This window comes from Hyperoodon ampullatus (genome assembly GCF_949752795.1).
Source record: "Hyperoodon ampullatus genome assembly, chromosome: 2".
Classification (NCBI taxonomy): Eukaryota; Metazoa; Chordata; class Mammalia; order Artiodactyla; family Ziphiidae; genus Hyperoodon; species Hyperoodon ampullatus.
In genome coordinates, this window is record NC_136915.1 from 52,000,023 (window position 1) to 52,023,417 (window position 23,395).

Genomic DNA, 23,395 nt, shown 5'->3' on the forward strand with positions numbered 1-23,395 from the left:
ATAGGGTAAACAAAATTGACAAACCTCTGGCCAGGCTTACTAAGAAGAAAAGAGAGAGGACCCAAATAAACAAAATAAGATATGAGAGAGGAGAAATTACAACCAGTATTGCAGAAATACAAAAACCGTAAGAGAATACTATGAATAATTATATGTCAACAAATAGGACAACCTTAAAGAAATGGACAACTTTCTAGAAACACACAGCCCACCAAAACTGAATCAAGAAGTTATAGATTATTTGAACAGATCAATCACTAAAAGTGAAACAGAATCTGTAAGAAAACAAACAAACAAAAAAAGCAACTCCCTACAAACAAAAGTCCAGGATCAGATGGTTTCACAGGTAAATTCTACCAAACATAAAAAGAAGAACTTATACTGATCCTTCTCCAACTCTTCCAAAAGATTGTGGAGGAGGAAATAGTCCCAAAGACATTCTATGAAGTCCCCAACACCCTGATACTAAAACCAGACAAAGACACTACCAAAAAATAAAATTACAGGCCAATATCTTTGATGAATATAGCTGCAAAAATTCTCAGCAAAATATCAGCAAACAAAATCCAACAACACATAAAAAAAATCATGCACCATGACCAAGCTGGATTCATTCCAGGGTCACAAGGATGGTTTAACATTTGCAAATCAATCAATGTGATAGACCACGTCAACAAAAGCCAAGAACCACATGATCATCTCCATAGATGCAGAAAAAGCATTTGATAAAATTCAACATCCATTCATGATAAAAACGCTTACCAAAGTGGGATTAAAAGGAACATATCACAACATAATAAAAGTTATTTATGACAAACCCAGAACCAATATAGTACTCAACAGTGAAAAGCTGAAAGCCTTCCTGCTAAAATCTGGAACAAGACAAGGATATCCACTCTCACCTTTTCTATTCAACATGGTATTGGAAATCCTAGCCACAGCAATCAGACAAGAAAAAGAAATAAAAGGTATCCAAAGTGGAAGGAAGAGGTAAAACTGTCATTATATGCAGAAGACATGATACTGATACTATATGTTGAAACCCTAAAGACTCCACACAAATACTTCCAGATCTAATAAATGAATTCAGCAAGGTAGCAGGATAAAAGATTAACATACAGAAATTGGTTGCATTTCTTTACACTAACAATGCAGTATCAGAAAGGGGATGTAAACAAACAATCTCTTTTAAAATTGCATCCAAAAAAAAAAAAAAGAGTTAGGAATAAGCCTCACCAAGGAGGTGAAAGACTTATATGCTGAGAACTATAAAACATTAATAAAGGAAATTGAAGATGATTCAAAGAAATGGAAAGAAATTCCATGCTCTTGGATTGGAAGAATTAACATTGTTAAAATGGCCATACTACCCAAAGCAATCTACAGATTCAATGAGATCCCTATCAAATTACCCATGTTTTCACAGAACCAGAACAAATAATCCTAAAATTTATATGGAATCATGAAAGACCCAGTATTGCCAAAGAAATCCTGAGGAAAACGAACAAAGCAGGAGGCATAACCCTCTCAGACTTCAGACAATACTACAAAGCTACAGTGATGAAAATAGTGTGGTCTTGGCACAAAAACAGACATATGATCAATGGAATAAAATAGAGAGCCCAGAAAAAAACACACACAGCTACAGTCAATTAATCTTTGACAAAGGAGGCAAGGATATAAAATGGGAAAAAGACAGTCTCTTCAGCAATTATTGCTGGGAATGTTGGACAGCTGTATGTAAATCAATGAAGTTAGAATACACCCTCACAGCATACACAAAAATAACCTCAAAATGGCTTAAAGTCTTTAACATAAGATATGACACCATAAAACTCCTACAAGAGATCATAGGCAAAACATTCTCTGACATAAATTGTACCAATGCTTTCTTAGCTTAGCTTCCTAAGACAGTAGAAATAAAACCAAAACTAAACAAATAGGACCTAATCAAACTTACAAGCTTTGCACAGCAAAGGAAACCATAAACAAAACAAACAACGTACTGAATGGGAGAAAATATTTGCAAATGATGCCACCAACAAGCACTTAATTTCCAAAATATACAAACAGCTCTTACAACTCAAAAACAACAACAACAAAAAGTCAATCAAAAAATGTGCAGAAGACCTAAATAGACATTTCTCCAAAGAAGACATACAGATGGTCACTAGGCACATGAAAAAATGCTCAACACCACTAGTTACTAGAGAAATGCAAATCAAAAGTACAATGAGGTGTCACCACACACCCGTCAGAATGGCCATCATCAAAAAGTCTACAAATAAATGCTAGAGAGGGTGTGGAGAAAAGGGAACCCTCCTACAGTGTTGGTGGGACTGTAAATTGGTGCAGCCACTATGCAAAACAACATGGAGGTTCCTCAAAAACTAAAAGTAAATGATCCAGCAATCCCACTTCTGGTCATATATCCTGGCAAAACTATAATTTAAAAAGATACATGCACCCCTATGTTCACAGCAGCACTATTTACAATAGTTGAGACATGGAAGCAACCTAAATGTTCATCAACAGCTGGATGGATAAAAAAGATGTGGTATATATATGTACAATGGAATCCTACCCAGCCACAAAAAAGAGTGAAATAATGCCATTTGAAGCTACATGGATGGTCCTAGAGATTATCATATTAAGTGACTTAAGTCAGAGAAAGACAAATAGCATATGATATCACTTATACATGGAATCTAAAATATGACACAAATGAAATTACCTACAAAACAGAGGCAGATTCACAGATATAGAGAACAGACTTGTGGTTGCCAAGGGGGAGGATGGGTGGGGAAGGGGTGGATTGGGAATTTGGGATTAGCAGATGCAATCTATTATATATAGAATGGATAAACAACAAGGTCCTACTGTATAGCACAGGGAAACTATATTCAATGTCCTGTAATAAATCATAATGGAAAAGAACGTGAAAAATAATATATATATAGATATAACTGAATCACTTTGCTGTGCAGCAGAAATTAACACAACATTGTAAATCAGCTATACTTCAATTAAAAAAAAAAGATAGGGCAATGGAATTTATCCAAACTGAAGTACAGAGGGAAAAGAGGCTGAAAAAAATTAACATAACTTCAGGATCCAGTAAGTCAACGTCAAGGGGTCTAACATATGTGAAACTGAATCCTATGTATATGGGGGCAAGGTGTGAGTTCATAAATAATATTTGAAGAAATAATTTATTTACTTATTGAAAAATAATTTGAAGACCAAAATGTATCCAAATGTTCTCAAAATATTAAAGTCATTGATCCAGTAACGTCAACAAACTGCAATTAGGATAAACAAAAAGAAAATTCTACGAAGACACTTTATAACCAAACTGCTAAGGAGCAATAGTAAGAGAAAAAAATCTACAAAACAGCCAGAGAACAAAAGACTCATAATGAATAGGAAAAAAAATATGAATTATTGTAGACTTTTCATCCAAAGCTAATCAGAATAAAATGAAGGCTCATCTTTCATTACAAATATATTTGGAACTTTACTTTCAGAGACTTAATGGCAGAAACACCAGGGAATACGTGTGATAGAGTAAAAGTTAAAACTAGGCAAAGAATCCCTTGTAAAGTATGTCACAGCTGTACAGCATTTTTCCAATTTCTGCTACATTTACAGTCCTGGCCTGTTCCTGCCATTCACAGTGCTGACCTTGGGAGACAGCAATGTCCTGAGGAGTCCTGTGTCATTCATCTACACTTTCATTCAACATAAAAAGAGAAATAGCATTTATCACGGTCTGATTGTGGCCCGGATAGCACATTTGTAAAGGAATGTGAAAAAGGGCTTCTTTCTTTCTCAGTTTCAGCTGGAGTCCCAGTTGCTGCCAGTCAAGTGGTCCCTGCCAAGTGCTGGTGAGGCCCCAGGTCTAAAGTAAGGCACTGGGACCCTCCCTGTACGGGCCCTGCCACGGGTACGTGGAAACAGCTTTTGTAACCCTGTAGCCCACTGCCTGGAAAGAGGGTATATAATAGGTGGTAAGGTGAGGAAAGGACTCTCCTGGAGTAAACTTTAGTCAGGCTGCTCTAAACTCTCTAGGCGTTGACTTTGGTGACTGTCCTTGTCAGGCTTGCAAGTTGCAGCAAGATTCTTGCTCAGCCAGACGAGAGGGAAACCCTTACCCTCAATATCTGATCACCCGGGCCTGCCTTCAGCCAGACTCCTGCGTAGTCAGTTTAACCTTGTCCTTTTCCATCCACTGACCCCACCCTGCTCCTTGGCTGTAAAGCCCCACCTGTCCATGCTCTATGCAGAATTGAGCCCAGTTCTATACTGAAGACTCTCTCCTATTGCAATAGTCGTGAATGAAATCTGGTTTTGACACTTTACTACTGTTCAGCTCTGGTTTTCTTTAACAGGAGGGTCCTCCTTACTTCCCACCCATCTCCCACAAAGGAGGGAGGGACATAGTTACCCCTCACCACGGAGGAGGCTTCAAGCCAAGAGGGATTTACCTGTGCTGTGTGGAGTTCCTGGAGTACAAGAACGAGTGCCACATGGAGGTTTGAAACTTCCTATAGGCAATAGGCTCAGTGAGGGCGACTGCAGTGGCTCTCTTGAGAGGGCTCTTTGGGGAGGGACCTCCACAGAATGTCATCTTTGTCATAATGTGACATATTGTGGACCCTGTTGCACAGCCAGCTTGGGGTCATCTTGGATCCTAGCAAGAGGACTGCCTGCACTGGTAATAGGGGATAAAAGGAGCTGAATTTGCAGATGCCCAAGATTGGGAGAGAGACATTAGGTAGAGGAAAAGCATGACCCCCTCAAGGGCAATGCACATGGAGGGCCCTGGTGGATTGGGGGCCTCCTATGTGTCAGACACAGATACAGAGGAAGAGGGAAAGGGGAGCAGGAGCTTCCAAAATAGACCGGAAACAAGAGAGTTACAAAAGGGAAGAAAACAAAATCTTTGTGTCATGCTTGCACAGAAAGAGAATTCGTATTTTACAGTTTCTCCAATGAGCTTTGGGGAAAGAAGGAGACATTTTACATGGCCAGAAAATTCAACTACTCTCAGTCATGTGTCCCCAAGCTTTCTGGTTAATTGTGGTCACACTCTACTTGGCTCTGGGTCCCATTGCATCTATTAGGTCAGGATGAGTGTCCAGGGGTTTTCCATTGATTCCACAGAGAGTAGGTAAACGCCTGCCCACTTAGAATCATGGAAAATGAACAGCAGCGCAGGAATGGAATTCAGAGATCACCCAACAAAGTCCTTCATTTAACAGTTGAGGAGACTGAGCACATAATGGAAAGTCTTTTGGCCAATTTCTCAGTCTTCTACGTGGATGATCTGACTGAGGGAAAAAAAAAGAAGTGGAAGACAAGATCTCAGGTGTTCTGGAAGTTCAAGGCCTGGTTTGATTGGTTTTATTCTAGAAATATCATTTGGGTTGTTTTCTAGAGATGCAACTTTCCAGGAGGTTACAAAGAAAGTACCCTCTGGTGGGTGGCTTTGGTTCTCCCTTTCTGTTGTTCTAGCAACCAGGAAGGACCAAATCTAACTCCTACGTATTAGGAAAGGTTACCACTGCATCCAGACATACTCTCAGCTCTCTCAGACAGACTCAGGTGAGCACCAGCTAGACTCAGTCTCTGTCTCTCTCTTGCCTGCCACCCTCCGACCACCAATTTTCTCTCTCTTGCTTCTTCCCTCCCCCACCCCACCTCATTCTAATTCTCTCTCTCCTCCCTCCCTCCCTGTTTCCCTTTCTAATGGTCTTCACTGAATTGGCTTTTCTCTGAATCTCAAGCAACAGGAATGAAAAGCCCCAGGTCTTCATGGCCCATTTTGTTCTGACCTATTTAAATTATTTAAGTCTAACCACCTGAGAAAAAAAAAAGACCTTCTGTATGGTTTAGGCCTGTTTACCAGGTTTGTTTGTGTTTGTCTGCATGGGGGTTGGCATCAAAACCCCATGGACTGTCAGGGGTACCTGGCCTTCCAGTTGATGCCATTTTCTCCCCTCAATGACTACATGAAGGAGGGTTGAGCAGGATTCTGACATTTCTAGTTCCTGCTATAAAATGTTCTACCAAGGCTCAGCTGTTGTGTTTAGGCAGGGAATACTTGCCAACCAAAAGCTGACATCAATTTGTGAGAAATGATCACACCCACCACATTGTCAAATCCAGTATGAAATGGCTTGGGAATAAATAATGCCTGAGAAGGGATTTAAGGTTAGGAGGCACTTTGAAGGCAGAAAATATTTCCACATTTTTCCCCCCAAACCTGCTTTCCAGGTTTGGTTAAAGTGGTCACATTCTTCTTGGTCCTGGGGTCTGAGGCCAAGGAGTGTATCCTTAGGTAAATCAGAGAAATTTCTTCTCCATAGAAACCTGCCTATAAATCACGAATCCTACCTGCCCTGCTGACTTCGCAGGGGCCATTCGGAGGCAGAAACAGGATGAGCTTGCCCAGTGCTACCAAGTGTGAGGGCCTTTCTAGCTGACCTCTGTGGCTGCCCCAGGGCCTGACTTCTCTTGTCCACCATTTTGCATCACTCTGACCCGGGCCATCTCAACAGGCCAGAAGCAAGTCCCCGTCTAAGGAAGGAAGCAGGAAGGAGGCAGATCACAGCTATGACTTTTATGATGTGCTTTATGGTTTCCAAATCACTCTGGTTTTTACAGCAATTCTTCCTTTAGAGAAGGAATCACTATTCTCCTTTTATTTCCTGGCTGGAGAGGCAAATCACTCACAACATACCTGATTTGCTCAAGGCTCCACTGGAGATGGCAAAGCTGGGGTTTGGATCCTGTTTCCTCTGAGTCCAGTTCCTATGACCTGTCCTCAGAGGCACTGCATGCTGTTCCCTCACTGCTGAGCAGGCGGTCCTGCCTTGGGGGGACGTGGCCGTTCTTCCTGCTTTCCTTCCCCTCTCCCTCCCCGACAACTTCATGCCCGAGGAACGGCACAGAGGCGGTGGCTGACTGGAGAGATGGTCAGGCTCATTCTGAAGTTCAGACTCAGCTTCTCATTGTTTGGAGGCCTGAAGGTAAATTTTTGCACAAGGGAAGTAAAGAAAATAAACAACTCAGTTCTCGCCAACTGTTCTCCAAGGCACATCCGCTTACCTGAAAGACAAAAATATAAGGTGAGTTACCTGTTCGGGCGGCGTCTGTGCCCAGCAAGGACTGAAACCTTCTACCACGTCTTGTGAGACCTGAGCAAATGGAGGGCCCGCTAGGCCCTGGGGCTTTATGTACTCGGCTTATTTGATCGCAGCCACCTGAGTTAACCAAAGCCCAGCGAGCTTAATCCACAATCACACACTCCGATGCCTTCAGTGATCAGGCAGGTGAGGCACAGGTGAGGCACAGGGTGTAGATGAAAGAAGTCAGAGGCCTGGGTTGATCTAGCAAGTGAAGTCTAGCCTAAGGCCTTTCAAAAATCCATTAGCAAACAATAATGACAAAAGCAGACAAAGAACAAAATTCTAGGTAATTTTTCTCAATTGTTAAAAGAAAATTGTTGAAAAGTATAAGCAAGTAAACATCAGAGCAAGGTTTCTCAAGTATGAGGCATCTTTTCTCTTTATCACGTTTCCCTCCTTAATGACTGGAAATCTCTCTGCCATGGCTACCTGCGCAGGGCAGACGCCATCTCATCTCACCTGTGCTTCACATCTTCCGGGTTTCCGCCACGCCCTCCCCCTCATGAACGTGCTGCTCCCCTGACTTGTGTAAGAGCACCCCACGCTGGTCTCTACCACCAGCCCTTTTGTGGGTGTTTTAATAACTTACTTTCTCCCTAAGTAATATATATTCACTACAAAAAGAAAAACAATTGTGAAAAGTATAAACACAATAGAAGATCTCATAATCCAGACAGAACCCTTGTTAACATTTTGACATATTTCCTCGTGGTCCTTGTAAGGATTCTCCAGCACACCATCACTGGGATTACTCTCTGTAGCTAATTCTGTGCGCTGCTTTGACTACTTTGTGTTTCCCCATGTCATGAAACTTTCCTGGAAATAGTTTATATACGCATGCCTTTATTTTGTCCTTGCCTGTAATGAGCTGTTGAGGAAATAAAATTAGAGAGTATCTGCAAAAGTGTTTAGTAAATTGAAATATGCTTCAGAATTATATCATACTTATATTGTTTTGTGCCTGTTTCCCACCAGCGTGTGCCTATTTATCTCTGTTCCCCTCATCCTTATCTCTTTACCCATCACAAACTGTACAATGAGGAAATTTCATTAAAATAGTACCAGATCAGATGTATTGTAAATACCCAAGATTTTCCTAGAAGAATCCAGATACTGTGACAAAACTGGACCTAGGGAGTCAGGAACCAGGATTAAAGTACAGGTTCCACCAGTAACCAGCTCTGGGCTATGAGTAAACCCTTTATTCTTACAGACCTAAACATGTCAAACATATGAGATAATCTCTCTCCTAACTACATTATGTGGCTGGGCAAGGATACCAGTAAGACAGGAGATAAGAATTTGCTTTTAAAATTATGAAAACAAGGGCTACTTGATTTCAAAGCTTCATCCTGGACCACGGGAAACATAGACCTTCTCCTTGATGCTTCCACTAACTAACCCGGTCAATTACCTCATTAGTAAAATGAGAACACTGACCTAGGGTTTTTTGGGAAAAGTTCTTCCTAACCTTATCTCCTATGATCCAGTGACTTTTTAAACATTTTTTTGAAAAATGAGGACTCAGCCTCTTGCCTTTCATGAAGCTGTCTGCTGCTTTGTTGGATCAAGTGGGAAAAACTTATACGAGGAAAAGAAAATATAAATTTGCAGTAACAGCTTTGCTATTTGCCCTGATTGTGTATGTATCCTCATTCCACACCTGATCACATTTTGCAGGAGAAGGGCAGGAGCTGTCCACACCCCATCCCTTCAGGGAGGCTGTTTTTAGAAAGTGCTGAATGAGGCAAAGCAGCTGTGCACCAAAGCCGGGAGTAAGGCGGGGGAAAGCCAGACAGTGGTGGTGACTTCTTACGTCAGTGCATCTTTCAGGTTTCTATCTCTTGAAAACTGTTTAGCTAGGCCTCATTCTGTCACAGCTGAGGGAATCCCCAGATTGCTTGCCTTCTAAGAATTTCATTCTTCTCAGGCAGAAAGACAGTGAGACCAATTGCTTGCAAAAATGGCTCCAATTTCCCCTCTCTCCCTGTACCCCCATCATTTGCAATGTGATTGCATAGCTCTTCCCATAAAAATTGTGCTACTTTCCCTTCCCCTTGCACCGGGTCTCACCTTATGACTTGCACTGGCAACAGAATGCAGGGGGGAGTGATGGTTGCCAGTTCCCAGCCTGGCCCTTAGGAGGCATTGTGTGCTTCCTGTTCTCCCTCTTGGGGTCTTTATCTTCCACATGAACACCAGCCGGCTAGCCTGCTAGAGGATGAAACTTGGAAAAGAGCCCCATTGTCCCAGCTGAGGTCATCCTAGATCCGCCTTCAGCCTGCTGACCTCCCAAAAAGGCCAGAGAGGCCAGCTAAGATCAGTTGAGCTCCCAGCTCAACTGCAGAATCGTGAGCAATAATACACACTTACTGTTTTAAGTCACTGAGTTTTCCACCTTTGTTATGCAGCAATGTAATAATTGATACATATGCTATGAACTTGATGAATCTTAAAATGGAAGGGCCTTTAAGTGGGGAAATGAGTTACATTGTAATTATGCAGGAAGGAGCACTAGATGAGAACGAGGGAACTTGAGTCTTAGGCCCTGTTCAGCCAATTCTTTGGGCATGTGATCTTGAATAAGAAACAATTCTCTCTTATTCTTAGTTTCCTTACATTAAGAAACAGCATACTGATCAATTGCCTGTCTAACTATTAATAACTGTGTTGCTGTAAGGATTAAATGAGATAATTTGCTTGCAAATGAAACCTGTAATTAAAAGGGTGTGTTATAACTCTCAATAGCAAAAAAAACAGTGAGTCAAGAATAATTATAATACTTAAAATACACAGGTGAAACTTTGCACTATAATAGGAAATCTGAAGCTCGGGTAGACAGGAAGACTGGAAGGTATTCCCATATCTCATGTCTGCTTTCATGTTAGGAAGTGACTTGTCCAACGTGAGGAAAAGTGGCATAGAACCAGAGGAAGAAAGACACAGAAGATCTAACCAGAATCAGTCCAGATACACTCAGGACAGTGTCCTATAGCAGGAAAATCTGGGCTCTGGATCACGCATACATGGGTTCAAATTCAAGGGCCTCCCTTTCTGTACTTTAGTGGCATGATCAACAAAATAATACTGTCTCAGCAAATCAATCTATATTTAATTTAATGATAAGAAACCTATCATGAATTTCTGAGTGTCAACTCAGTGTAGCATAGTTACCTTTTTTAGGAGACACTGCTAGGAAGAGCACAGGCTTTAGTGTTTGATAAACCTGGTTAACATTGAGTTCTAGCTCTGCCTTGTGAGCTTTATAGCTTTTTAGATGCTATAAACGGCCCTGCCAAGCCTCAGGGCTTATCTCCAATGTGGTGATAATAGGAATTTGAAACTTGTAAGTTTACACTAGAACACATGCTCCTTAAGGGACATTTTTTTCTACTTCATTCATTGTCATATCCTCAGGGCTGAATGCCTGACACATGATAGATGCTCAGGAAATATTTATAAAATTAAGAAATTGGGAAATTAGTTGAATTGATCTCTGCAACATATTTAACTCAATACATGGAATATACTAAAATTTTTCTTACTAATTTTACATTGTTATAAATTAAAACACCCTTTTGGAACTGGCTGGCTTGGAAACATGAGAGTTTTCACTGCATCTTCTTTTGTACATTTCAAGTTGTATACCATATAAATGTATTAATTAGGTTTTTAAAGGGTCATTAGAATTTGAAACAGCAAAAGGACCTCTTCAGGGACCTGTTATAGAGTAGAATCTCATCTAGTTAAGCCTGTGGCACTTAGAGTCACTTGTGATGCCCATAATGAGAAGCAAGTAGCCCTTTTCCTTGCCCCTCCCCCAGCCTCTTCTTAGCAATTGGCTCTAGTTCTGTGTGAATGGGTTGCCCTAAAAAGATCTTGGAACATTTAAAACTCTATTAAAAAGGCAAGTGTTTAACCTTCTATCTGGGAGACAGGCAGGGTCTGAGCTCTTGTTCCAGTGCTCTGGGGGACAGCACAACATGAAGCTGAAATCTCCATCAGAGTCAAGCCAGGACTTAGGAATTAAGGGCATGAGTCCTGGTGATGCTCCACCCAGTGAATCCTGAGTTGCAACCAATAGCAAGAGTGAGTCATGCTGGGACTTCGCTGGTGGCACAGTGCTTAAGAATCCACCTGCCAATGCAGGGGACTCGGGTTCGAGCCTTGGCCTGGGAAGATCCCACATGCCACGGAGCAACTAAGCCTGTGAGCCACAACTACTGAGCCTGCACTCTAGAGCCTGCGAGCCGCAACTACTGAGCCCACATGCCACAACTACTGAAGCCCGTGTGCCTAGAGCCCGTGCTCCGCAGCAAGAGAAGCCACTGCAATGAGAAGCCCGCGCACCACAAGGAAGAGTAGCCTTGGCTCGCTGCAACTAGAGAAAGCCCACGTGCAGCAACAAAGACCCAATGCAGCCAAAACTAAATAAATAAATTAAAAAAAAAAAAAGAATCTGCCTGCCAATGCAGGGGACACGGGTTCCAGCCCTGGTCTGGGAAGATCCCACATGCCACAGAGCAACTAAGCCTGTGCACCACAACTACTGAGCCTTGTTCTAGAGCCCGTGAGCCACAACTACTGAGCCTGAGCGCCAACAGCCCGTGCTCTGTAACGCGAGAAGCCACCACAATGAGAAGCCTGTGCACCACAACGAAGAGTAGCCCCTGCCTGCCACAACTAGAGAAAGCCCATATGCAGCAACAAAGACCCCACGCAGCCAAAAATAAATACATAAACAAACAAACAAACAAAAAAAAAACATGCTCTAAGAAAAAAAAAAGAGTAAGTCATGCTGGAGTGGACTATCTGGTGTGGACTGAACACTGCTGCTTGCCATTCTGGTTAAACAGTGAAGGCTGCCCTCCATGAGCCATCAGTCACTGCAGCTGACCCCAGTGATGTGCTCTGAGTGGAATTCAGGCTGCAGAAAAAGAGGATACTGGCCCTAGAGTGTTAGGATACATATACAGGAATAATTTCAATGAGCCCAAACTCTTGCATCTTCCCATAAAAAGAAAGACACTAAAATCATAAACTTGAGATATCTGTTTCTTTTTTTTTTTGTGACTAGCAGTAATCTTTTGATGTTTGACTACATGGTTTTTTTCCAGCAAAAACTCCTATATATCCTCATTCTTTCCTTATCTTTTGGGAACAGTCCCTAAGAGCTATCTGAGAGGCTGCCTTCCCAGGGTAGAGTCCTCAGTAATGTCCCGAATAAAACATTCTCAACTTTTAGGTTGTGAGTTATTTCTTCCTGTTGGACCTGGAGACATTCCAACTAAAGCAAAGCACACCAGGGAGAAGAATAGGGAAGGGCTGAGAGTCTGGGTTCCCACACTCTTATTTCTTGCTACTCACCTACTGAGAAAGGCAGAAAGGCTTCCCTTTTCTTAAACTGTCCATTCTCCAGAAAATGCTCCGGATTGAACATGTCAGGGGTGGCCCACTCTGCGGGGTCCCTGTGCAGTGCAGTCAGGTTGGTCAGGACCATGGTCCCCTGGAGAAGGCAGCAAGGACTCAGGTAAGACTTGACCCACACAACACACATATGCAGAGGGGTGGCAGTCCCCCCAGCTCCCACACCAAGGCTGAGAGCACCCTGAACTCCCTCAGCCTCCCCAATCCGCTCCCTCTGAGCCCAACCCCTAGGACCCTGCTCTTTGCCATGGGACAGCTTACCATGATGGACTGGAATTGTCTGCTGGGAATTTTACCTGGGGAAGTGTGACTACTCGACTGCAGAATGGATCTCTGCAGGGACTTGTCAGCGTATAATTTGGGAGGGACCATGTATGCATCAATAAGAGAAAAATGTGACATCTCCCACTCTCTTCCCTCCAACGTCTAGTCCGTTCTACAGAGAGTTTAATAATAGGATGAGGTCGCCCAGTGAAAGGAACCACTATCCTTCCAGATACATAACAAGAGACCCAGGAGTCCTCCTTAGTGTCTCCCTTCCCCTTATTCTGCCTTCATCCAGTCCTTAAACTAGGCTGGTCAACTGTACTTGAAATTTCTCTTGATTCTGTCACTCCATTTTATGTCCACCACTGCCCTCTGGTCCAGGCTATCACCTTGCTTGGTTAAACTCCTATAATAGCCCTAACTATGTCCATTTCCTCTCTTCCCCTTCAATGTGTTCCACACACTGAAAGCAGAGTTAGCTTTGAACATTCCACACCCGTCCACCCACCACACCTGGAACCTGATAGATACTCTTCAATAGCTCCCATCACTCTTAGGTTAAGGACATATCACCTGCTCCCTGTCTGAGCGACCCTCCTTCTGCCTGCGCTCCCACTATATCAAGCTTCCTTCAGTTTCTCAAACATGCCACATGTTCCCACTCATTTCTGTGTCTTCTTTTTTTTTTTTTTTTTGCAGTACGCGGGCCTCTTACTGCTGTGGCCTCTCCCGTTGCGGAGCACAGGCTCCGGACGCGCAGGCTCAGCGGCCATGGCTCACGGGCCCAGCCGCTTCGCGGCATGTGGGATCTTCCCGGACCGGGACACGAACCCGTGTCCCCTGCATCGGCAGGCGGACTCTCAACCACTGCGCCAGCAGGGAAGCCCTTTCTGTGCCTTTTTACGTGCTGTTCACATTGCCTGAAATGTCCTTCCTCCCCACTCTGTCATCGAGTTGACTCTTAATCATCCTTTAATCCTCAGCTCAAACCTCACTTCCTTTGGGAAGTCTTCTCTGCCTGTGCTTGTTCCCATTCCTCATTGCAGCTAGCTTGCATCTTTCTAAAAAGCCAGTGAGTTTTTTCCTTTGGGCAGTTACCATGGTTTGTACTTATAAACTTGCATGATTATTTTCCTCTGAGTTGTTTTCTGAGTGCTGAACGTTTTAGGTGCTTAATGAACATCTGATGAATTAATAAAGAATAATAACTGCTATTTTGAGCACTTTCTATAGTCAGCACAAGGTTAAATATTATACATGCATGATCTCATTACCTGTTCACCTGTGAGGTGGATTTAAATGCACTTTTATGGATAAAGAATTTGAAGCTCTGAGAGGTTGAATAAGATGCCCAAAGTCACAGGGTGGGAGGAAGTAGAACAATGATTTGAATTAGGACTTTTGACATCAGACTTATGGCTCCTAGCCTCTACAATGTATAGTCAATGGGATCTCACAGTTCCCAGGATGATAATTCCAGCCAATATTAAAAATCAATGTTAGAAAAAATCTGTTGAGCTGGGATGATTCCCTGGAGCTAAATGAATTGCTATAAAAATGCAAAGATCACCTGTGAGATAATTTACCTCAGCCTTCACCCACAAGATGATCAATCAGCAAGAAAATAGTAAATGCAATTGCTGCAGGAATAGCTGCTTTTCCTGGCTCTGCAGGGATGGTGACTAAGGGGTGTCCAATGTGGAAGCTCCTCTGGCTTTGCCTTGAGATCATCCCCAGGTACAACAAACAGAGCACCTTAGACAAACTGGATCTAATGGATCCACAGAGGCCACCAAGGTGGAGAAAGGACTGTAAATGTGCAGTGTGCAGAGAGGACACTAGGGGGCATAGGAGAGCTGTCTGCTGAGATCCTAAGAGTGGTGTGAGAGCAGAGTGAGAGCAGAATTTCCTTTGTGAGGACCGGGAATTTAACAGGGACCCATTGAGGAATATTTCAGGGAGTCTCTTTTAAAGTCAAAGTAAAGCAACTCCTGTGGAGAGAACATGGTGTAGTACAAAAAAGATGAGGCTGGGAATCAGAACAGTTCCGTTCCTGGAGCCCAACTCTTGTCACTGTAGCTGAGAGATCTTATGCAAGATTAATTACTCTCTGAGCCTCGGCTTCCAAATTTATGAAATGAGGATAACAGAATTATTCCAAGGACTAAGACGTTTTAAATAACCTATATAGTCCTGGAACATAATCCTATTTAAAAAGCATTGGTTCCTTTCTCTCCTTTTCTGATATTTAATACTGCACACAATTGGATTGCTTTCCCTGTGAGACAGTCCCATCAAAGGGCTGTAAGTCAAAGCTGGAAAAATACCAGTGGGGATATTATGTTAGAAACACCAGCATCAATGTGATGTTGGCCCAGGAGGTCTCAAATGTCCCTTCATATTTCAACATTCTATAACCCAGGATTATGAAGCAGAATTTTCTAAAGTAAGTCTGGCAGGTCCCTATCCTGTAAGAAGCTCTCCCAAGGCAAAGAAATGGACCTCATGGCAAAGTCTGACTGAGAATTGCTTCTTGCTGTATCCCCAGAAATATTCACAATGCATGTCACGTAGTAAGAAATCTCATAGCAAAGAAAAGCCAGGCTTTGCCTAAACACAGTTGACCTAGGAATCCTCCTTCCCCTCCATAACACCTATTAACATCCAGTTGAACTAATTTTCTAAGATCATACCCAGGGAACAAAACTAGTATTTCATCAGGCATAATATCTCTCCCTATTTAAGTGATTCTCTAGGACAAGAACACATGTTACTTTTCCAGTTGAGATTCCCACTATTTACAAATATGAACTTGGAGATCTGAGGCTGTGAATGAGGCCCTAATTACCTTGGGCAGGTGGTATCTACCCAGGGTGGTGTCCACTGTCACCTCTCTGGGCACATTCATGGGGATGATGTTTCCCATTCTCTGCACCTCGTGGATGACAGCGTTGGTGTAGGGCATGGACTCTCGAGCTGCCGTGCTTGGCTGCTGTGATTGGCCAAGCACCCTGTCGATCTCAGCTTGGACTTTTTCTGGAAAAGCAGAGGAGGTTCTATTATTCTATTATTCCATAACTTTCCTTGAGCCTCGTTAAGTTAAGGAATGGAATAACCGGGATCAAAATGGCTAAAGTTATCGTAGGCTCTCTAGACTAGCTCCTCAGGGAGGTATGTGAATGGAAAGTGGGCCCTGGTGTGAGACAAATCTGGTGGCAAATTCTTGCTCTACAACACTCCTGCTGCACATTACTGAAATTCTTTGAGCCTCAGTTTGCTCTTCTCATTCCTTAGGATAAATCCACTTCCGCTTTAGGATGTTTTGAGATTTACATGAACTGATTTAGGGAAGCAACCAACAAATGAAAAAAAAAATCCCATTAATTACGCCCCAATATCTGTTTTCTTCTTGTTCTACAAAAATAGATATTTTAGCTGGATACCTGGTTGTACAGCTAAAGACTACATTTCCCAGATTCCCCTGTGACTAAGTTCTGACCAATAGAATGTAAGTAGAGGGGATGTTTAATACTTGGAAGAGGCCCTTAAAGGAAGGGTGTGTGCTTCCTCCTCCTTCGTCCCTTCCTACTGGTGGAAAGGCAACCTTAGATGTGAGCCATCTTTGAGAGTGCCAACAAGGGCACCATTCTAGATACAGCAGAGCAACACAATGGAAAGAGCTTGGACCCCAAAAGGGTTCTGCAGAGTCCAGCTTAGAGTTTCTCATTTGAAAGAAAAATAAAACTCCTTTTTTTTAAACTGAATATTTAAAACCTTTTAAAATTGTGGTAAAATAAACATAATATATAATTTACCATCTTAATCATTTTAAGTGTGCAGTTTAATAATGTTAAGTATATTCACATTGTTGTGCTATACATCTCCAGAAATTTTTATCTTGCAAAACTGAAACTCTACATCCATTGAAGAGGATGCCATTTTGCACTTTCCCCAGGCACTGACAACCACCATTTTACTTTTGCTTTCTATGAATTCAACCACTTTAGATACATTATATGAATAGAATCACACAGAATATGCCTTTTGTGACTGGATTACTTAGTTTAGCATAATGTCTTCAAGGTGGATCCATGTTGTAGCATGTGTCAGAATGTTTTTTTCTTTCTTTCTTTCTTTTTTTTTTTTTTTTTGCGGTACGCAGGCCTCTCACTGCTGTGGCCTCTCCCGTTGCGGAGCACAGGCTCTGGACACACAGGCTCAGCGGCCATGGCTCACGGGCCACGGCATATGGGATCTTCCTGGACCGGGGCACGAACCCGTGTCCCCTGCATCGGCAGGCGGACTCTCAACCACTGCGCCACCAGGGAAGCCCAGAATGTTTTCTTTTTAAGGCTGATTAATATTCCATTGCATTCCACATTTTGCTTATCCATTCATCCATTGATAGAAACTTGTGTTGCATCTACTTTTTATGCCATTTTAAGCCATTGTTATTTTGGAGCCTCTAATAGGGAAGCTATATCAATACGCTAATTAGGTGGCTTTTAAATTTAAAAAGAACTTCCTTGGTGCTGCAGTGGTTAAGAATCCACCTGCCAATGCAGGGGACATGGGTTCAATCCCTGATCCAGGAAGATCCCACATGCCATGGAGCAACTAAGCCCATGCACCACAACTACTGAGCCTGTGCTCTAGAGACCGCAAGCCACAACTATTGAGCCCACGCACCACAACTACTGAACCCCATGTGCCTAGAGCCCATGCTCCGCAACAACAGAAGCCACCGCAACGAAGAGTAGCCCCCGCTCGCCGCAACTAGAGAAAGCCCGTGCACAGCAAAGAAGACCCAATGCAGCCAAAAATAAATAAATAAATAAATAAAATTTATGAAAAAAAGTATCTGATAAATAAAAACACAGAGAATTTAAAAATAAATAAATAAATAAATTTAAAGAAAACCCTGTAATTCACAGTTACAAGTGCATTTTATAAGTGCATGACTCAGGACACATAAACATAAATATACACACATATAAAGCAAACATTTATTCATATGTATAAGGAAAGAAAGTTTCACAAAAATGCCTTATTCTTAATACACAGAAAGCACTCTGATTTCCCTAATTTATTTTTTTTAATTTAGGGTATAAAGTTAGTCTCGATCCACTACATTGACTTTATGTCCTGTTAATAAACTTTCACCCACAGTTTGCAGAACTGCATCCCAGCAGTTTTTATCCTTCATGTGCTTAAACTGTTCTGGGGCCTAGAAAATGAAAAGTGATTGTAACAGTCACTGTCCTCAAAAGGATTACAGTCTGTGGGGAAGATATATAAATAATGTGTGGTAAGCAAAATAATGGAGGTGCAATTAGGCAATCTCTAAAGGAAGGAAATGCTAGTAGTTTCCCAGAAGTGTGAGGAAACATCTTAGAGGGGCTGTGGTTGAGTAAACTCTTCAAGCATAGCTAGGAGTTTACCATGCTGAGAAATTAGGGAAATACATTTTGGTATTATTCTTCTAGGGAAGAGCAGGTGTGACGGCCCAGAGGTACAAATAAGGACAGTGAAATTAAGTGACATATGACTTAATGATGCTCCCATGCAGGGTGGGTAGAGTCGAGGCTGGACAGGCAGAAAGAGGCACAGCAGAGGGCATGATATACCAGATTAAGGAGTATGAGCATTGTCCACAGGGCAATGGAAGACATTACTTAAAAGAAGGGAAGGCTGTGACCAGATTTCCTACGTAAGTGGAATGGAACTCTTTCCTGGACCTCACCACAATGTCAGTGGACTTCACTATTTTCCCCACTGGACTGGGAGTTTCCTGAGGGCTGGGACTCTCTGTTATAGTTGTGTTACATGGACCCATCACAATCCTCACAGAAAAAACACAGAAGGTTCCCGTTCTCAAGTCCACCTGGCCCGGTAACTCTCCTACCTATCTCTCCATCTTACCATGCTATCTTCTGGCCCCACCTTGGGACTGTCTTCCATGGGGCACCATTCTGACCTGGCCCAGGCCCATCCACTGACACGCTCACCTTGGATTTCGGGGTAGAGGGCCATGTAGAGCAGACCCCAGCGCAGGGTTGTCGAAGTTGTCTCCGTTCCAGCAAAGAAGAGGTCCAGGGTGCTGTAGATGAGGTTTTCTTCGTGGAAACTTGAAGTAGCACTGCCCTTATGCTAGAAAGCACAATGATTATTTGTTTATTCAGATGGTTCTTAGTTGCCACAACACAGGGGCCCTCATCCTAGAGAAAACGTGGAAGGAGAGAGCCCAGGAGAAATGACTTTCCCTTTGGTCATCTCAGGAGGCAGAGGCTTATTACTGCAACATCACTAGAGTCCTCCTGCCCCAAGTGCTGGAAGCTTTTATTAGCTTTGGTGGATGAAACAACACAACAAATTTTTTTACACCCATAATTTGGGAGAATCTAGTATTACACTGGAAAAACAGCCTTGGGTTCCAGTATTAGCCACACCATTCACTATCTGTACGACTTGAACAAGTTAATAAACCTTTCTGTGCTTATATCCTATTTCACAAAATAGAAATAACAATACTCACCCTTTAAGATGGCATTATGAATTATGCAAGATGGAAAGGACACATAGCAAATTCTCAACAAATGTTTGTACTGATACCAGAAAGAATAACTGAATTTCTCTAAAGTACAATAATTCTCATATCTCCCTGTTAGTCTTTTCCTTTTTAGGTTAAACTTCTCTGATTCCAACAGCCATTCCTCATGGCACTCCAGCAGCTTTGCCACGTTCCTCCAGAAGCTTCAATGCATCAACATTCCTCCCTCTGTGGTCCCACACCTGCACACCATATAGCAAGTGATGTCTCCCCCTCTGAGGAGTAATCAACGCTTCTATTAACGTTATGCCAGTCAGGTGAAACAAGAGTGGAGTTGGAAAGAAATCCACATTTCTGCCAACTCCAGGAGAATGAATGAATAATCTGATGAGTCAAAGGTAATGACACAGACGCAGTGATGTGTGTTAACCAGAGGTGTTACTATGGTAAAGGATATACATCCCATTTTGCTTTATTCCTGCTTCTTTCCTATAGTGATATTAAAAAGCGGATGACATGGCGATGAAGGAGGAAGGCAAAGGTCCGTCGGATTTGAGGCTAATCTCTGGCAACTGACACAGATTCACTTGTGCTCTGCACTGGGAGCTGGGGGAAGGGGTAGGTAACTGGGCACCGGTCCGACTAATGATGAAACAGCACTTATTCTTCCTTTTGTGTGTATCTCCCTCAGATATACGCAGGGGACAGAGACTAGATCATGAGAAGGCAGTATTTGGGCTTTCCAAAGCCCTTAAGCCAAATACTGTTAAACCTCTATCTTTATTTCTAATTGTCTCATCAATTAACTCATAAATCAATTCTGAGTTAATGTTATTCCTACACTCTATGAAGTATTGCCTCTATTTTCCTCCCCTGTGGTAGGCTGAATAATGACCTACAAAGATGTCCATATCTTAATCTCTAGAACCCGTGAATGTTACATGGCAGAAGGGACTTTGTAGATATAGTGAATTAACGATACTGATATGGGAAGATTATCCTGGATTATCCCAGTGGGCCCAATATAATCACAAGAGTCTTTATAAGAGGGAGGCAAGAAAGTCATAAAGAGAAGATGTGAGGATGGTGGCAGAAAAGATGCTACATTGATGGCTTTGAAGACGGAGGAAGGGGCCCTGCAGCAGGGAGTTACAGGCAGCCTCTAGATACTGGAAAAGTCAATCAGTGGATTCTGTCCTAAAGCCTCAAGTAGGAGCCAGTCCCACCCACAACTTGACTTCAGCCCAGTGAAACTGGTTTCAGCCTTCTGACCCCTAGAACTGTAAGGGAACAAATGTGTGTTGTTTTAAGCCCCACGTTTGTGGTGATTTTGTACAGCAGCAATAAGAAACCAGAATCCCCTCATTTGCTCTTTAAGAGTAAAACTCAGGTAAGAGCTCTGGTTTCCTCACCTTTTCTATTTCCTTGAGGTAAGCATCAATGAAGTCTCTTGCTTCAGCAGGATTCCAACCTCTCTTGTGGTTTTCAATCACACGGGCAACAAACATTTTCAGTTTCTCCCAGTTCCTGAAGAGCTTTTGGTGGGGTCCAGGAAGGAAATTCATTATCCTTGGAAAGACATTGTAGAGCTGATGGAGAAAACAAAACAGTCATGGAGACAAGGGAGTGCCAGTTTTCTACTTTTGAAGACAATGAAACCATATTCTCTTTCCATCTCTTTTATTTACTTAAATTTAACACTTGGAGTCACCCTTGGCTCTTCTTCTCTCTCTCAACCCTCTTCTTTCCCCTCGGGCAAAGTATTTCAGCTCTCCCTCTAAAATATAACCAGTCTTGGTCCACTTCTCACTACTCCATGTGCTTTGTCTTCCTTGTACAAACCACCAACATTTCTTACCTGGATGCTGTAAAGCCTCCAACAGGTTTCCTGATTCTATCCTTAACCCCATTCCCAGTCTATTTTCCACTGAGCTGCCAGAGGGATCATTTAGCTGTTTAATTGATTATTTCACTCTTTGGCTCTCAGTCCTCCAATGACTTTCCATGACATTTAGACAAAATTCTACACCATTCTCCTAGCCTGGAGCTCTACATGAGCTGGCCTCTCACCCTCCTGCCACCTCCTCTGCTATCACTCCCTGCCATCTTACTCTCTTTTAGTCTTTCAAGTCCAGCCCCATTGGCATCTGTGAAAACATAAAAAAAAATTCTTGTTTAGGACACTGCATTTGCTATTCCTTGCATCTAGAATGGTTTTCCTCTGAAATCTGTATAACTTCAGTTCCTTTAATTCATTAATGTGCTGCTCAAATGTCACCTACTTGGACCTGTCTTACCTGATAATCTTACAGTTAGTAGCACTTCTGGTACTCTCTTTCCATTCCTTTATTTTGTTTTATTTTTTTCTGTGACAAATATCATTAGTATGTGTATGTATATATATTTGGGTGTGTATGTGTGTGTGTGTGTGTGTGTGCAAAATGTCTATCTATGTATATGTATCTATGTATCTACATACCTATGTATGTATGTATCTATCTATGTATCTATCTCTGTTAAATATGTACGTGTATTTATTTGTCTGCCCCCACTATGATGTAATCTCCATGTGGCTAAGATATTTTTTACTGAAATAAAGTGGTCTTTGAATATATTTTCTCTAATAATACATAGTAGAAAATAGATAGCGTAAGGTAATAGAAAGTTGCCTAGATTTTAAATGAAACAGGCATGGGTTTGACAATTAGCTGTTTCTTTCTAGCTATAATACTTTGGTAATAATAGTAATAATAATAGTAGTAATGATGTGATTTGTGGCTAGTTTAGCTGCCAGTGGGGCCTAGTGATGTGATTTGTGGCTAGTTTAGCTGCCAGTGGGGCCCGATGTTTATTTTCATGACTAAATGACATGAGATCCATACTGCACTTGACACAGAGCCAGTAGATTCCTATGGGATGTGCTTACATATTCCCATATCTGCTTGCACGCATCAGGATGATCCATTTCATCTTTAAAGGACTGCTGTAAAAAATTATCTGAGATAAAGTATGAAGAGTTGTCCATCAAAGTGCCTGGTCTACTTTGGGTCTCTAAGAAATGCTTCTTACCCCTGCCCTACTGCCCCATCCTACCTTCCCAGGATTTCTGTTCCCTGGGAACAGTCAGCCGGGTACCCACTGAACTCCCATGACTTCCTAGGTTCTGTCTTAACCGGAGGGAAGAAACTGGAATCACTGGATGGGGGGCTACCACGGTTAGAAGTGAGAACAAGGAACATTATTCAAAAATAACACTGACAATAAATCATAATAGCTCACATTCATTATGCCCCTTTAATGTGCCAGGAATCATGCTAACTACTTTATCAGTATTGGTGTGATGGATCCATAAGTCTTCAGCTAAAGATACTTGTTAAGAATAAATAAAACCCTTGGGGCTGATTTTCCCCTAGAAGTGTCTTCCAAATCCAGAAATGTTGCTGAGAGGCCAAGAAGCTGCGTAGAGATTTTGACAGACTCACAGCACTGGCAGGACAAAAGTGGAGAGCAGGGCCCACCAAGGATGGGGTGAGTTTGACCCCTCTAAATCTATACCCTACAAAGTCAGAAGACTGATAATATCAAATGTGGATGGAGATGTAAGTAGTGCAACCACCTGGGAAAACTTTAAGTATTTTTTACAGGTGTAAATGCAAGAGAAAGGAGTGGATGTGTCCACATGAAGGATTGACAAGAATGTTCATTCCAGATCCCCAAACTGGAAATCCCCCGAGTGTTTATTAATAGGGAACAGAATAACAAACAGGGTCATATTCATAAAATAGAAAAGTAAGCAGATTTTTTTTAAAAGTGCAACTAATATATGAATCTGAAAACAATGTGCCAAGGACCGTCAGGCAAAAAAGAGTACTTCTGAGGGGGGATGGACATGGAGGGCTAGGGAGGGACATGGAGAGGAGAGACACAAAGGTGATGGCAATATTGTGCTTTTTAAAGA

The 23,395-nt window shown here is 42.2% G+C and overlaps 1 protein-coding gene across 1 annotated transcript in view; it reads right to left on the bottom strand.

Moving 5' to 3' along the window:
- Positions 1-6,934: 6,934 nt before the first annotated feature.
- The window catches only part of CYP2J2 (cytochrome P450 family 2 subfamily J member 2), a gene marked incomplete at both ends in the record, with an annotated part of 38,714 nt that continues 22,253 nt past the window's right edge, over positions 6,935-23,395 (bottom strand). The window contains 5 exons of the mRNA XM_079728387.1: positions 6,935-7,113; positions 12,561-12,699; positions 15,736-15,923; positions 18,896-19,037; positions 20,850-21,026. Coding sequence (XP_079584513.1) covers positions 6,935-7,113; positions 12,561-12,699; positions 15,736-15,923; positions 18,896-19,037; positions 20,850-21,026 — 825 coding nt within the window. The remainder of the gene's footprint in view (positions 7,114-12,560; positions 12,700-15,735; positions 15,924-18,895; positions 19,038-20,849; positions 21,027-23,395) is intronic.